This window comes from Budorcas taxicolor, chromosome 16, assembly GCF_023091745.1.
Source record: "Budorcas taxicolor isolate Tak-1 chromosome 16, Takin1.1, whole genome shotgun sequence".
Classification (NCBI taxonomy): Eukaryota; Metazoa; Chordata; class Mammalia; order Artiodactyla; family Bovidae; genus Budorcas; species Budorcas taxicolor.
In genome coordinates this window covers 19963281-19980197 of record NC_068925.1, presented here as the reverse complement: position 1 = coordinate 19980197, position 16917 = coordinate 19963281, and the positions used below count along the sequence as shown (strand labels likewise).

Sequence of the window (16917 nt, the reverse complement as noted above, 5' to 3'; positions counted from 1 at the left end):
TGGATTGGGAAGATTCCTGGAAAAGGGATAGGGTACCCACTCCAGTATTCTTGGACTTCCCTGGTGGCTCAGCTGGTAATGAATCTGCCTCCAATGCAAGAGACCTGGGTTTGATCCCTGGGTTGGGAAGATTCCCTGGAGAAGGGAACAGCTACCCACTCCAGAATTCTTGCCTGGAGAATTCCATGGACTGTATAGTTCATGGGGTCCCAAATACTTGGACATGACTGAGGAACTTTTTCACTTTTCATTCCTATTGTTTATACATTTGAATTAGTTTCATTTTACTTTGTGGTAATCAGCAGTATCCCTAAACTTTTCCAGTTGATTCTAGCTGTTTGATATGTACAGGGTATAAGGGTATGGATGGTTCAAGACAAATGTGTCCCTGCTACCAACAGAAACCACAGACCCAGGTACATGCGATCCTGACAGGAAGTCAAAACACAAGACAATATAACTGGCTTCAATTCAGTCCAGTTGTCATAATCCCCACCTGGACTACAAGCGCTGTGTAAAGAGTAATTTGAAATTTTGAAGTGGAGCAAACATTCAATACATTAAAAAAATATCTTATTCCCAAGATTATCATGTTTCAATTTATAGGAGCAGAAACTTTGTCTCTTAAGATTATGAGCTGAACAAGGCACATATTTGGCGTTATCATACACAGTTGAAGAATAATGGCTTTGACCTCTTTGTATAGCTGCCATAGTCGCTTATGTATATTATCTGTGACGATGAGCATTTTTATATCAACATTATTTAGTTTCTAATTGTATGTTTACTATTTATAGCATATCTATTTTTTCTTTTTTTCCATTAAAGTATTGATGTTAGTTTCAGGTGTGCAGAAAAGTGGTTCAGATATGATGTATGTGTGTTCTTTTCAGATTCGTTTCCCTTATAGGTTATTGAAAATATTAAGTAGAGTTTTCTGTGCTCTACAGTAGGTCCTTGGTGTGTATCTCTTTTGTATATATAGTATGTATATTTTAATCCAAACTCCTAAATTACCCTTATTGCTTATTTTATATATAGTAGTTTCTATATGATAATCACAGACTCCTAATTTATCTCCCTGGTCCCCTCTTTCCACTTTAATAGCTATAAGTTTATTTTCTATGTCTGCAAGTTTATCTATGTTTTTTTATGTGTTGATTTGTATCATTTTTTAATATTCCACATATAAGCAATGTGTTTGTCTTTCCCTAGCTGACTTAATTCACTTAGTATGATAAACTCTAGGTTCATCCATGTTGCTGCAAAATCTAATTCCTAAGAAAGCACTCTACTACCTTTTACATATGAAAAATCTATACATTTTGGCTGAATAATAATTAAATTAATTATTTCATCTAAACAGATTTATTGTTTTACCAGCCACTAACCTGTACTATGACAGGGCAAAATTTTAAAGTTCTTCCATCATTCCTTCAAATGGTAGAGTTCTTTACTTATTTATAACTATAATTATTTCTTAAAATTTTCTCTCACGTTGCTGATTGTTTCCTATGAAATATGGTCCAAAAACTTTAGGGTGACATTCCACAATCCCTTCCAGTCATACCACCCTCTTCCCTGCCTTACTCCCCACTATTGCCCTATATCCACAACTCTTTGGCTCATTCAACTGTTAGCTCTTTCCCAAACGTATCCTGCAGTTTTTTTTCTATTTCCTCCAATCCTGCACACATTTTCATCTATTCAAACTTTATATCTTTCCTGTCTTATATCAGATGCCAATGAAGTTTTCCCCAATGCCTTACCTCCTCCTTCCCCAACTAGAAGTATCCCCTCAGTAATTCCCTGATTTTCCTGGCACTCAGTTATAGCATTTACTACACTCTGATTTGTGTGTGTCTGTATGCATTGTTGATATGCTCTATTAAATTATAAGCTCCTAAGAATCAGAAGCCTGTCCTATCCATCTTGTATCCCCCACACCACTTTGCAGTCTTGTACCAGATGCCCCAAAGCACTGAAAGAATTGAAAGCAGCTCCTGGCCAACAATGCTAACTATTTCCACTGACCGTTTCAGGACCTCTGTCATGCCACTAAGCAATGCTGCCTAAGAAACACACTGTTCACATGCGTGACAGTAGACCATGACCTAAAGGGTATTTTCTTCTACCTTTCTTATACTATCAGTCTATCTGCTCCTTGGAAGAAAAGCTATGACAAACCTAGATAACATATTAAAAAGGAGAGACATTACTTTTTCAACAAAGATTTGTATGGTCAAAGCTCTGGTTTCTCCAGTAGTCATGTATGGGTGTGAGAGTTGGACCATAAAGAAAGCTGAGTGCTGAAGAATTGATGCTTTTGAACTGTGGTGTTGGAGAAGAGTCTTGAGATTCCTTTGGACTGCAATGAGATGCAACCAGTCCATCCTAAAGGAGATCAATCCTGAATATTCATTAGAAGGACTGATGCTGATGCTGAAACTCCAGTACTTTGGCCACCTGATGCAAAGAGCTGACTCATTAGAAAAGACTCTGATTCTGGGAAAGATTGAAGGCAGGAGGAGAAGGGGATGACAGAGGATGAGATGGTTGGATGGCATCACCAAATCGATGGACATGAGTTTGAGCAAACTCTGGTAGTTGGTGATGGACAGGGGAGCCTGGCGTGCTGCAGTCCATGGGGTCACAAATAGTCAGACACAACTGAGTGACTGAACTGAACTGAGCTGATCTTAGATTCTGGAGCAACTCTACATGTATTTATGTGTCATCAAAAAATGTCTTCTTTATCCCACCAACCAAGAGATCTGTAGGCAGAGATGGCACCCATAATGTCAGTGAATGTGTGAAATCAGTGGAAATTTTCTTACTGTATTAATGTTTTGCAGTCTTGGAAATCCATGCTTAGATAACCATGAATAAGCATTCAAGGTTGATATTTGGTGATGGGTGATAGATCATTTCTGTATTAAGACTGATTTGATTTTTACAAAATAAGTACTAGATATAAATTATATTGATGAGCTTTTGAAGAACTCAAAAATTAACTTCATGAACAGAGAGAAATATAGACTGATAACAACTCAAATTATCTGGCTTTCAGAGATCTAGAAGAATTATCTTGTGTTGATTTTTTAATGGACTAAACTGTATACACGTCATGCAGTTGATTGGATGTACTCTGCTCAAACCCGTGAATTTCAGGTGATGCTAAATGAGAACTTTTTCTATTTCTCATGTGTCAGTTGTAACTAAGCCAGAAGCTTCTCAATAACCATTCCTTTATTTTATCGTTATGACAACATAACTATAACTTTTGATAAAACTGAGAAGCAGTATCCAAGTGGTTCAACTGAAGTTAATATATTTATACTTATAGAAGTTAATATATTTAGATCTAGATTTCTCTGAAGCTCTCTACAAAAAAAAAAAAAAAAGCATACTTTTGATATGATGTATTCTCTGGCTCTTGACATTCATGAGAATTAAGGAGGCAAGGAAATATCCTACAACCAGGTAAAGACTGATAAACCAAAAGTCACCCCTTTAAATGAGGAGCCCAAGATAAAGGCAGAAGAAACCTCGTTGGCTGGGAATAAAGTTTAAGGTCACCAGAAAGATTGGGCTTCCCAGGTGGTGCTAGTGGTAATGAACCCTGCCAACACAGGGGAGGTAAAAGATGCAGGTTCGATCCCTGGGTCAGGAAGATCCCCTAGAGAAGGGCATGGCAACCTACTCCAGTATTCTTGCCTGGAAAATCTCACGGACAGAAGAGCCTGATGTACTATAGTCTATAGGTTTGCAAAGAGTCACACATGACTGAAGTGACTTAGACCTAGCAGGAAGATTAACCCTTTCTAGAATATAATAAGCACACATAAGACTTGATGAGCACAGTAGTGCCCAGACATCGCTGTTCTAGTTCATTGCCAGGAGCAGAATAAAAAGAGTCTTTAGGGCCAAGGAAAATGGGTTCAATGAAAATGCACCTTAAAGACCAGAGGGAAGGCTCTGGAAACTGCTGGATCATCAGATCAATAGACTCAAAGATGACTAAGTTAAGTTGCTTTATGCAGTTTAAACATTTGTGCAGGGAGTCTCCCCATGCAGCCTTTTATTGACAGCTACAGATCAATGGTAATTTTTGATCATTTTCAACCTACATAAACCTATTGACCCCATGGCCACCTTTGGGGCACTTCAAGCCATCAAAAATAATCAGAGGAGATGGTGTAAAATTGTCAGGCTGGCGAAGACTCCAAGTAGTTTCATGTGCCCCAGGAGCAGAGTTGAGAGGTTAAAATGTAGTTCAAATTGCCCGCAGAACCTCAACTGGCAGAGTGTTCCAGAGAGTCTTGTCTTATGTCTCATAAAAGGACTCACTGATTTGTACCCAGATGCTACTGTTGTTGCTTAGTCGCTCAGTCATATCTGCCTACTCTGTGACCCCATGGACTGTAGCCCACCAGGCTCCTCTGTCCATGGGATTTGCCAGGCAGGAATACTGCAGTGGGTTGCCATTTCCTTTTCCAGGGCATCTTTCTGAGCCAGGGATTGAACCCCCTCTCCTGCAGTGGCAGGCAGATTCTTTACTGCTGAGCCATCAGGGAAACCCATCCAGATGCTGACTCTCATGCCTATCGGATTAAGAACAAAAAGCGTTAAGTCTCATGGAAAGTATTAAGTTGCAGAGAACAGATTTTTTCTGTTTTCCTTTACTGAGTCATTCTTTTCATCTGCTGCCTAATGGAAGTGGTTAAGACACTTCTAGAATTTTTTAAAATAGGTACATTATGTGGATGTAAACATGGACAGGGCAAAAACAAAAGTTGGTATAAGTTGGTAGCCCAGAGGTCAGGAGTAACAAAAACATGTATATCTAAAAAAAAAAAAGAACAACAACAAAAAAAAAAAAAACAAAAAAAAATCAGTAGGACTGGAAAGGGAAATAAAATGACAATAATGGAGAGAAAAAAGGAAGAGCCTTGAGTTAAGATTATCTCCAGAGGGAAGGAGGAAAGGAGCAGCAGAGGAGAAGAAGGAAGGAAGATGGTTTTTTTTAATAAGGACTTTTCCCAAAGTAAGGAAAGTTACCCCAAGCATGTAAGATCCACAGGGCTCAAGCAAATATTCTGAATTTAAGAAAAATCACAAGTAACTAAATAAACAGGCAAGACACAACCCAATCTACAGAGATTTTATAGTGCCCAGATTTTATAGTAAGATTCCAAACTAGGGAACTCTGAGGTTAGAAATCCATTCAGGGAAGAATGACATAAATGATTTCCTGAAACGTCTGTTGGTATTGAGATTTGGTTATTACCACAGGATATATTTATAAGGATTGTCCTGTCATTTTTAAGTTTTCTTTATATTTTATATAAACTTTACTAAGTACTGACAAAAAGCGTGGCTGCCACTGAGGTTTATTTAAAGCATGTGTGTGTGTGAATGTGTGTGTGTGTTGTACCTTTGCGGAAATAACAAGTTAACGTAATACAGGAATTTGTCATCAGTATAAATTTATGATATAAAAATTCTCCTTCATGTTTCCTTTATGTTTATGATATGTGATTATTTCTATTTTTTTAAGATGATATATAGATCAAATTAAGTAAAACAACCACTGTAATCACCTTTTGTAGGAGTCTACTTTTATAAAAATTTCTGTGTCAGGCATGCATAAGCTTCAGCTCAAGACCTGCAGGTCATATTTCCACATTAGATAGTGGAGGTTTTGAGGCCACAGCGTTTTCAGTACTTCTGCTTTTAAGGATCTGGCTATAAATGTTTATTAAAAGAATCTATAATGAAATCAGTTTTGTTATTTTTTAAATGGTTGCCTGGAGTGTGTTGGATGACTGAACGTCGGTTGTTAATCATTGAGCACTCTTGGTACCAAAAGTGTTTGATAGTATTGCCATCTAGGGGCTGAACGGAATTCTCAGCTCTGAAATAAACTGTAATTGAGCAGGTGCTGCTATTGACAATATACATATGTTTTTGCTTTATAGCCCACATGCTTTTCATGTTTCTTATGACAAAAGGATCTCTAAATGTCCCCCAGCAGCCTACCTTTTTTTATATATATAATCTGTTAGAGGTGATTACTATTTGCTTTGGAGCTGATGCTTTTTTGGCATCTATTACCGAATATTCTGAACAAAGAATTGTTCTTTTTTGCATTATTAATCTTGCCCATGTTTGCCCTATTTCCACAGAAAAGGAATCATTTATCAGAAAAGAATGTTTGTAATCGGGACTTGTAGCATCTTCAGCTTTAATATTCATTATGGTCATTCTAGCTCTGTGCTATATTTATCTAAAAGGCCAATCCAATGTTGTTGGAGAAATAAGTTTTAAATATTTATGATCTAACTTTTAATATTTCAAAAAAGAGAAATTAGTATTTCTGTAAAATTTGTTTCAGAGTCTGGTCGCTTAGCAAATGTTTAAATATTAAAAGATTTCAAGAGGTTAGCGTGTAATATCATAATAGGACCTTATTGAAACAGGAAAATTGACTTTACAAGTTTTTGATAAGTAAAGGAAATTATATTTCCTCTGCTTGTGTTCAACACATAATAAACATTAACTCATACAAACTTACAAAACTTATCACCAAGGATGTGGGGAAATGGTGTCAAAAATGATTTCTACAGTGTTTTGGTTTTGTCTGACCAGGTTTTTTTGAGAAGTGGTTCAGTTGGATTTGTTTCAGAATTATTCTAGATTCTACTCAAAATGTTATTTGGATGCCCTCAGAAAGAATTTCCATATACATGACTTTGGTTCTCTCTGGAACCTACTCTCAGAAATAACTTCCTCTTCTTCATCTCACGTTCCTCCTCCTGTGCCCACCAAGAAAAGACAATTGGAGACTATCTGTCACATTTAAGCATCAAATAAACCAAAGCTGACCTCATGCACCATTAAGTGTAAATATCCTACTAAACCAGTAAAAAGTACCTTGTGATTATCCACACCCAATAGGTACACAACAGAAAGAGTCTGTGGGTGTGTGTTTACCTATACACACATTACTGGTCACTTGCAGACATAATTTCTGTCTGTAAGCAGGTATTTCCATCCAGCCCAATCCTAAGGAAGCAGCACCTTAGGATTCTTGGCAGTTTAATTAAGCAAAATATGGTATATGCTGGTCTCCAAGCAGAGGATAACTCATTGTGCCATCCTTCTTTTTTCAATTTTAAATTAACAAAATCCAAACACTCAAAACCTAGCTAACAATTATTTTTGGTAAATTTAATACTTTTAGTTAGCACGTTTTTAACAAATGAGATTTTCACACTGATATTAATAGTAGACTGCTCTCTGGATGTTTGTGCATTTATAGTTCAATTGGTGGTTGTTTTCTTGTGTTTATTTTATTGCCTTTATAAAATGTATATGCATACCAAGAGAATGAAAGAGGATACTGGAGAGATGGGGAGAGTTTTCTATATAAACAAATAGTTTTGGGGTTTAAAGAGAGAGAATTAGGGTTGCTGTGGTTCAATTTCTAGACCCCTAAGATTATCCCATTCCCTGCCATGCACCTTGGTACCACTGATTTCCGTCATAATCTGGATGCGACACTGACCTGAAACATCTTAGATTTTTGTATTGTTGTAATTGTATATCACATCCCTTGGGCTGCAAGCTCTGGAAAAGCAAAGATCCTATCTGCTACGAGATGTGTATGTGTGAAATCACACAACATTAGGTAATACATTTAGCGTGTGAACAACAAGAAAACACCATATTGTTTTCTTAATAATTCAAAGCTCTGCTGTGCTCTTTGTGCTGCCAGTGGTGAGATACCTTGTCCAGAGAATGACCTTCTAGCCACTGGTAGCAGTTTTCCAAAAGGAGACTAACCTGTTCATTTTCTTCCAGGGAACCAGCTATCAAGCCCACCTGTTTGGTTTGGAACCCTTCACCACGTATCACGTCGGTGTTGTGGCCACAAACCAGGCCGGAGAAGTTTCAAGCCCCTGGACTCTGGTTCAGACCCTCGAATCTTCCCCCAGTGGGCTGAGCAACTTCACAGTGGAGCAGAAAGAGAATGGGCGGGCATTGCTGCTGCAGTGGTCAGAGCCTGCGAGAACCAATGGTGTGATTAAGGTAAAGTCTACCCTGGATATGTGGTCATGTTTGGTGTTCTCCAGATGAATAGATGAGCCCTGACATGCCATCAGGTCACTGCGGGAACACTCCCTTCACAGTCTGGTTAATTCTTCCCGATAGCTCCTCCAGGCGCTTGATCATAGATCAGAGAAAAGTAGCTCACATGTGTCATGCTTCCTGTGAACCCGACACTGGCTAAGTACTCTCCATGGATTATCTCATTTAATCCTCACATCAGCCTTATGCGATAGGTATCATTAAATCTCACCAGGCACATAAAGGCTAAATCATTGTCCAAGGCTAAATGGCATTGCGATGATCAAACTGGGATTTGAAGCTAGGAAGTCACACCAGAACTGAACTCCAAATGACTGTGTTCCTACTACGTCCTGAATGGTCCTGCCCAGCCCTTTGCTCAAGCTTTCTCTAATATGCACTTTGAATGGAGCTCACTCAGCAGGAAACAGGAAGCCCCACATGTCTGCTAAGTCCCCAATGTCCCTGTGTGGCCAGGAGATGCAGTCTTCTTAATGTCACCTATAACCCAGGCTTCACCAGTCTGTGAGCCCAAATGAGGTTGCATTTCCACTATTACCCAAGTTAGGATGCTTTGAAGCATCACCCACATGAGAAACAGCCTCATCTCCCCTCCGATTTTCTTCCGCAGTGGTAGTGGCAACCCAGCTGTCCACTTATTACTGCCTCAGCCCGCAGCTTCTCTGGCCCTGGACCACTACTCAGGCCCTCACCAACTGCCTTGTACAGGCTGGGGCTGCACAATTTCCACCCGCTACACCTCTCATAGACACTCTGCCCCTCCTTGACCGCTGTCTCTCAAGGTGGCAAAGACTTCCCCGCTAAATCCATAGAGAACAGCTGAGACTCAGCTCTGCCTTTGAGTAAAGCCTCCCTGAAACCCCTACGAGGAGGATGCCGACAGGAAATTACCTACGGGGGCGACTTAGAGCCATAACTAGAGCTCGCAGCCCAGGCCCGCTCTCATGCGCCTCCCTGAAGGCTGCCTCGCTGCCTGGTGTGCTGGCTGCGTCTCTGCCCACCTCCAGGCCTACTGCAGGCAGCACTAGCAACTGCTTTCTCCCAGCCCCCAGTGTGTGACACAGCCAGACTTCACCAACTCTGGGACAGGAGGCCTGAGCCTTAGGAACCATGGCTTTGCAATCCAAGCCACAGCGCCAAGTTTCCCAGCAGAAAGAAGAGTTTCTTTTCTCACACCCATCAAGGCACCCCTGATTACGAGTATTTGCTTCCTGTCCCAGCGTCTGCCTTTTCCTAGAATGATTGACAATAAAAATATCTCCTGCTTATACCTGCATTTGCATTTTGCCAAATATTTATTGAGCTTCTACTAAGTGCCAGCCAATTATTCAAGAGTGAACAAGACGGGCACGGTTCCTCCTGTTATAGACTTTACATGTGTGTGTGTGTGTGTGTGTCAAACAAAAAGCTAGTACACAGATAGACCAGAGATCTTCAGAGAGTGGTGAACAGAACTAGCGAATTAAACAGAATAATGTCATAATTCCTACTCGTTCTTGAGAATGGATGATCATTTGAACTGAGTTGACATTTGAGCTGAGCCCTGAATGATAAGACAGAGGCAGTCATGTGAAGATGTGAGAACAGTAAACGCAGGACCTGAAGCCAGGGATGCACTTGGTGTCTTCACATCAGCGAAAGAAAGCCAGTGTGGTTGAAACAATGGCTGGGGGAGGTGGGGGAGGGGATAGAATACTAGAAGAGACTCGGGATCAGTAGGGAGTGGATGGTGTACAACCTTGTGGTCTGTGATCAGGAGCTTAGAATTCTGAGTACAGTGAAAAATTATGGAAGTGTTTAGGCAAAAGAATAGCCCAATCAAATTTATATTTTTTAAAATCACTTTGGCTCCAAGGTAGAAAGTGGGCTATAAGACCAGTGCTGTTTGGAGTCTGTTAAGAATTCAGAGTGGAATTGACTGTGGGTTGAATCCCAGTGGAAGTTGTGAAGGCGGAGAAATGTGGGTGGATTGGGAATGCATTGAGAAGGTAGAGATGATGATATTTGTTAATGGGCTAAATGTGACATGTGAAGAAAAAGGAATATTTCTGAATGACTTACAGGTTTTGGTTTTGAGTCCGTAACCAGAAAGGTAAGGCTGGAAGATGTGCAGGTCTAAGGAGACAAGTAGGCAGGTGGAGGTACAAGTCTAGAACTCTCTCAAGAGTGCTTCATGAAGATGTATATATATTTGGAATTCATGAGCAGATGGGTAATGTTCAAACCCAAAGTCCTAGAGCAGATCAGCTATGGAGAGACTATAGCTGGAGATGAAGAGAGCCTGGAATCAAGTCCTGGGGAATACAAAAACTTGGAGGTCAACAAAAATTTGGAGGTCAAGAGAAAGGAGAGGATCTGGCAAGGCAAGTGAGGGAGGAAAAATAGATGAGTGGGATATTCCAAAAGGGAAGAGAAAATGTGCCAAATGGTATAGAGAGATAAGTAAAAGAGGACAGAGATATGACCCTGTATTTGGAAACCAAGAGGTCATTGTGATCTTGACAAGAAAATCAAGTGGTAAAATGGGAAACCTGATCGGATGTTTTGAGGAAATAGGAGAGCAACTCCTCAAAGAAGTGTAGATGGAAAGAAAAGCAGAGAAATGGAGCATGAGCCAGGGGACTATGGTGTCCAGAAATTTTCTTCAAAAATCAATGAAAGATACTAGAGTACATTTAAATGCTAATGGAAGTAACTCAGTAGAGGGAGATAAACCAGTGATGCAAGAAATAATGAGAGTAATTGTGAGAGTGAAATCTATATGAAGGAGGAGGGCATGGGATCCAGGGCCCAGGTGGTCTTTGTGGGGGCAGAAATACTTTATCCATAACAAAAGGAAGGGAGGCAAATAGTGTATATCTAGATTCAGATGCATATGGTGGTGATGATATATAATGAGAGAACATTGCTTTCTGACTGCCTCTAGTTTCCTCAGTCAAACATGGGGTCATGTCAACAACAGGAGATGTTGCCCATTAGTAGGGAAAGGAGAGACATGAAATAATTACCTTGGAAAAGGAGAGAGTAAGCATATGGTTCTATAGTCGGTGATCATCTATTTAAAAGTTATAGTAATAACTATAGTAATAATAGTTAATATAATAAGTAATAACTTATAGTAATAAGTTCCAAATGAGACCAGTCAATTTGTTGTTATTGTTGTTGTTCAGTCACTAAGCCATGTCCATTTCTTTGCCACCCCGTGGACTGCAGCACACCAGGCTTCCCTGTCATTCACTGTCTCCCAGAGTTTGCTCAAACTCACATCCATTGAATCAATGATGCCATGAACCATCTCATCTTCTGTTGCCCCCTTCTCCTCCTGCCCGCAATCCTTCCCAGCATAATGGTATTTTCCAGTGAGGTGGCTCTTCACATCAGGTGACCAAAGTATTGGAGCTTCAGCTTGAGCACCAATCCTTCCAATGAATATGCAGGGCTCCAGTCAATATATTTGGCTGTTTTTGTCCAAACTCAGTTGGAAGCTAAGTTTGAGAGGGAAAAATGAATTTAGCATTAATTAGAAATTTGCTTCAGATGGTGACTGCAGCCATGAAATTAAAAGACATTTGCTCCTTGGAAGAAAAGCTATGACTAACCTAGACAGCATATTAAAAAGCAAAGACATAACTTTGCCAACAAAGTTCTGTCTAGTAAAAGCTATGGTTTTTCCAGTAGTCATATATGGCTGTGAGAGTTGGACCATAAAGAAAGCTGAGTGCTGAAGAATTGTTGCTTTTGAACTGTGGGGCTGGAGAAGATTCTCGAGAGTCCCCTGGACTGCAAGCAGATCCAACCAGTCCATCCTAAAGGAAATCAGTCCTGAATATTCATTGGAAGGACTGATGCTGAAGCTGAAACTCCAATACTTTGGCCACCTGATGCAAAGAACTGACTCACTGAAAAGACCCTGATGGTGGGAAAGATTGAAGGCAGGAGAAGGGGACAACAGAGGATGAGATGGTTGGATGGCATCACCAACTCAATGGACATGAGTCTGAGCAAACTCTCAGAGCTGGTGATGGACAGGGAAGCCTGGCATGCTGCAGTCCATGGGGTTGCAAAGAGTTGGACACAACTGAATGACTGAACTGAACTGAGAAATTTGCCAGGTGAATATGGGATGTGAGGGGACAGAGAATCATTGAGGCTTTCAAATTGATTATGTAATCTGTATTCCCTCCAGAAAATACTCTATACCCCTTCCCTCAGGAGGGTGATCTCGCCTTGAGACCCCAACAAGAAAATCACATCAAAATACACTAGTCCAACAAGAAGATTTCCAAGTCTAGGTTATTTAATCTTAAATAATGTTAAAGTACATCAACAACCCAGTCTAAGTCAAGCTTCCATAGGAACAACCTGTGGGAAGATATGCCTCCCAAGGGACTTGTATATGTATCCATCTCATTTTAAGATGCACCATTAAAGTGTCACAACCATGTACAGGAGTATCTCCTGTCTCTCAGATGTACTGAAGTATGAAAGGGTGGAAAACCATCATTCAAGAACATCTACAACAAGTTACGTTGCTTCTCCTCTTCCCCAAAGAACAATGAGTAGTAGATGTTGGAAACGTGCTGTGCATTTGTGTCATGAATTTTCAGATGGTTTTCCCCAGAACAAAAGAATATTTTGCTCCAAAGCAGCCATCAATTTTTCCATAACTGCTGAGAGAACATAGGGTGGCTTTTTCCATTCCTTGTCTCCTCATATCTATGTTTTTATACACATGTATAACATATATGTGGACCTCGGCACATACATGTGTGCGTATACACAGACACATTGATAAATTTCCCGCCATGGCACTCTAGTACCAATTATTAAGCATTATAATCCATTTTCCAATAAATACTGTAGGAGATAGACCAATGTGGATATGCCCTATTAGCCTACTCAGGATGAAATCAGAAGCACTTAATATTTATAAAATAGTGAACTGGAATACTAATCCTCACTTCTAAAAAAAAATAAAAATAGGAGGAAACCCCATGAGCACTCTTTAAGTCAAAGAATCAGGTTCAGTAACTCTTAGCTTTTAGATATGTGCTTACTTGACACACACAGAGTCGGACACAACTGAGCTGACTGATTACATGACATCCAACTTTAAAAAGGGAGAGCAAAGATCCCATTCCTCAAATTAATATCAGAATGCTTCTGGGTTAGGGTCATCAAGATGAGGAATAGGAGAAAGAAGAAGTTAAAAGTCACAAAATAACGACACCAAGAAACCGTATGCTTTATTTTCCATCTTCCTGCAGACATACAATGTCTTCAGTGAGGACGTCCTGGAGTACACTGGCCTGAATCGTCAGTTTCTCTTCCGACGCTTGGACCCCTTCACACTCTACACCCTGACCCTGGAGGCCTGCACCAGGGCGGGCTGTGCACACTCGGCACCCCAGCCTCTCTGGACGGAGGAAGCCGCCCCCCACTCTCAGCCGGCTCCCACCGTCCAGTCGGTGGGCTCCACCAGTGTTGAGCTGAGCTGGTCGGAGCCCATTAAACCCAACGGAAAGATAATTCGCTATGAAGTGATTCGCAGATGCTTCGAGGGAAAAGCTTGGGGGAATCAGACAATCCAGGCCGATGAGAAAATTGTTTTCATAGAGTCTAATACTGAGAGGAATACATTTATATATAATGACACAGGTCTGCAGCCGTGGATGCAGTGTGAATACAAAGTCCATGCTTGGAACTCAGCTGGCCACACCTGCAGCTCTTGGAGTGGGGTGAGGACCAGGCAGGCACCTCCGGATGGCCTCTGTCCACCTGAGGTAGCCCAGGTGTCTGTGAATCCTCCCAAAGTGCTGATTGCCTGGGTCTCTCCAGAACAGCCTAATGGCATCATCCAATCCTACAGGCTGCAGAGAAATGGGGTGCTCTATCCTTTCAGCTTTGATGCTGTGACTTTCAATTACACAGATGAGAAGCTGCTCCCTTTCTCCACATACAGCTATGGGGTCACAGCCTGTACCAGTGGGGGCTGCTCTGCCAGCACGACCACCAGCATCACAACCCTTGAGGCTGCCCCTGCAGGGGTCCACCCTCCAGCTCTGAGGACCATCAGCGCCACTCAGATAAATGTATCTTGGTCCCCGCCATCGATTCAGAATGGAGAGATCACTCAGTATTTACTCAGGTTGGATGGTAAAGAGTATCCCGCTGGGCAGAACCTGACTCTGTTGGTTTCCCACCTGCAGCCTTATACACAGTATAATTTCTCCCTGGTGGCGTGTACCAAGGGAGGCTGCACGGCGAGCGTGCCAGAGTCTGCCTGGACAATGGAGGCCCCACCACAGAACATGGACCCTCCAAAACTGCAAGTTACAGGCTCAGAATCCATAGAAATCACCTGGAAACTGCCCAGAATCCCAAATGGCCGGATCAGAAGCTATGAGCTGAGGAGGGATGGAACAATTGTGTACACCGGCCTGGAGACTCGGTATCATGACTTTACTCTCACCCCAGGTGTGGAGTATGGCTATACAGTGATGGCCAACAACAGCCAAGGGGGTGTTTTGAGTCCACTTGTCAAAGATCGAACCAGCCCCTCAGCGCCTTCAGGGATGGAACCTCCAAGGTTGCTGGCCAAGGGCCCTCAGGAGATCTTAGTGACCTGGGACCCTCCAGTAAGGACAAATGGTCATATTGTCAACTATACCCTCTTCATCCGGGAGCTGTTGGAAAGAGAAACAAAAATCATACACATAAACACAACTCATAATTCCTTTGGTCCGCAGTCGTTCACGGTAAACCAGTTGAAACCATTTCACAGGTAAGTAACTAACCCGGGTTTACTGAGAACAAGCCACTGTCTCTTTCTATTACATGAACCCTTGGTCAGTTCCAATGAAGACCAAGAGCAAAATGTGTGATGTCCCCCAACCCCTCATCCATTTAACCATCCGAGTAGACTAACCACATCCTTATTCAGCCCAAAGCTGCTGGAGAGCAGAAGTCTTGCAGGTGACATTTTGAGAGTCAGCTGTTTAGAAATGTCTGCAATTCATCACAATGTCTGGAACCAAGTAGCGGAGAGATGCCATCACTTCCCTGAGTCTGGTCCCCCCTGGAAACATGCCAGCCCCTGGGCAGTTCTAAGAACACCAGTGGGGTTATCTGACCTAGGCTCTGAGGAAAAGGAGGTATTATTTTAAACAATAAAACAAGTAGCAGGCAATGAGAGCTGTTGCCAGCCAGGGTTGGACTGATCCAAAATTTGTTCTGGAGAGAGCACTCCTTATTGAATCCAACACATCTTCCAGGAATGATGAGGCTCCTCTGACTATTTCTGTAGCTCCTTAGGATCCTCTCAGCTCTGATCCCATAGTTTCTTGGGACAGTGACACTTTGCCTGCTCACGTTTTGTCAGTGGTCCCCTCTGGATTCTCTGATGAGCACGGCTGTGTGTTACTTTCCACACAAAGGAATCTGGCCACCGATGCTCTTCCCATAGCTTAAAGAATTGCTTGACTTTTTTCCCCATCATATTTTAGGTAACATGAATCCCCAGCAAGAAGAGTAATAAAAAACATTTTATGCTTAAAATTTAGTAAAATGAACAGAACCACTTAAAAAAATTAAAGGCTGGAACAGTGTTGATTTCCAACTACCATTCGTAAAATTCAGCTATTATTATAATCTACTGATATGCAGATTAGATCTCTCCTACAATTATCTCTGATATATAGTGCTGTTGAAATGAAACATTTGCAGTCCTGTGCATCTCCTCCTGACAATTATTTAGGGTCACATTAAATATTAAACAGTAATTAAAACTTCCACAGGTATCTTCCGTAGCTAATCCTCATGCTTTGTGAACTGGCTTTTATCTTATTCTGATGCAGGGTATGAAAAGGGTGCATGCTAGCTGCAGAACTATACATTTTATCCTGGCGTCCTCTTTACATGACTGGTATCTGCACATTTTAAAGATCATATCAGTTTGCTCCCCTTTGAAACTCTTACTAAAAAATATTTCTAAGGGGGGAAAAAAAATTTCCAGATGTGAGAAGGGTACTTTACCCAGCCTGAAAAAAAGAAAATCTTATTTTTCTGAGACACTTAGGCATTTAAGACAATGAGAGATGTCCCTTGACTGTCCGCTGTAACTGAAGATGTAACTGACATAAATGACTTAAAATATCAGTGGAATATTACTCAGCCATAAACAGAAAAATGTAGTCATTTGCAATCATATGGGTAGACCTGGAGGGTATTACGTTTAGTTGAAATAAGGCACACAGAGGAAGACAAATGTTGTATGATTTCACTTACATGGGGAATCTGAAAAAACAAGCGAACAAATGTAACAAACCAGAAACAAGGGAAGAAACTAGTGTTTCCAATGAGGAGGGGGGTAAGGGATGGGCAAGATAGATGAAAGGGGGATTGAGAGGTGTAAACTACTAGGTATAAAATAAAGAAGCTAAATGGATGTAATGAACAGTGCAGGGAATGTTGCCAATATTTTATAATAATTTTATGTAGGATGTAAACAGTGAAAACATCAAATCATACACCAAAAACAAAAGGAAAATATCACTTCTATATGAATTTGGGATTTATATCATTCGGGGTTTTCCCAGCAGATTAACATTTACTGAATACTGCAAATTAGTGTGTCCTCCCTGGGGTACCCCCAGCTGGTCAGGAGGAAGAAGGATCCTAGGAACTAAGAAGCAGAAAGAATCTGACCCAGCCTTTTTTAATCCCCACAAATAATCCAGAAAGCAAATATTCCATATGTGAGAA

The 16917-nt window shown here is 41.0% G+C and overlaps 1 protein-coding gene across 1 annotated transcript in view; it reads left to right on the top strand.

Annotated features, from left to right (window-relative positions):
- The window catches only part of USH2A (usherin), a 930744-nt gene that overhangs the window by 838911 nt on the left and 74916 nt on the right, over positions 1-16917 (top strand). Inside the window, exons 61-62 of the mRNA XM_052653949.1 lie at positions 7867-8094; positions 13422-14938. Coding sequence (XP_052509909.1) covers positions 7867-8094; positions 13422-14938 — 1745 coding nt within the window. The remainder of the gene's footprint in view (positions 1-7866; positions 8095-13421; positions 14939-16917) is intronic.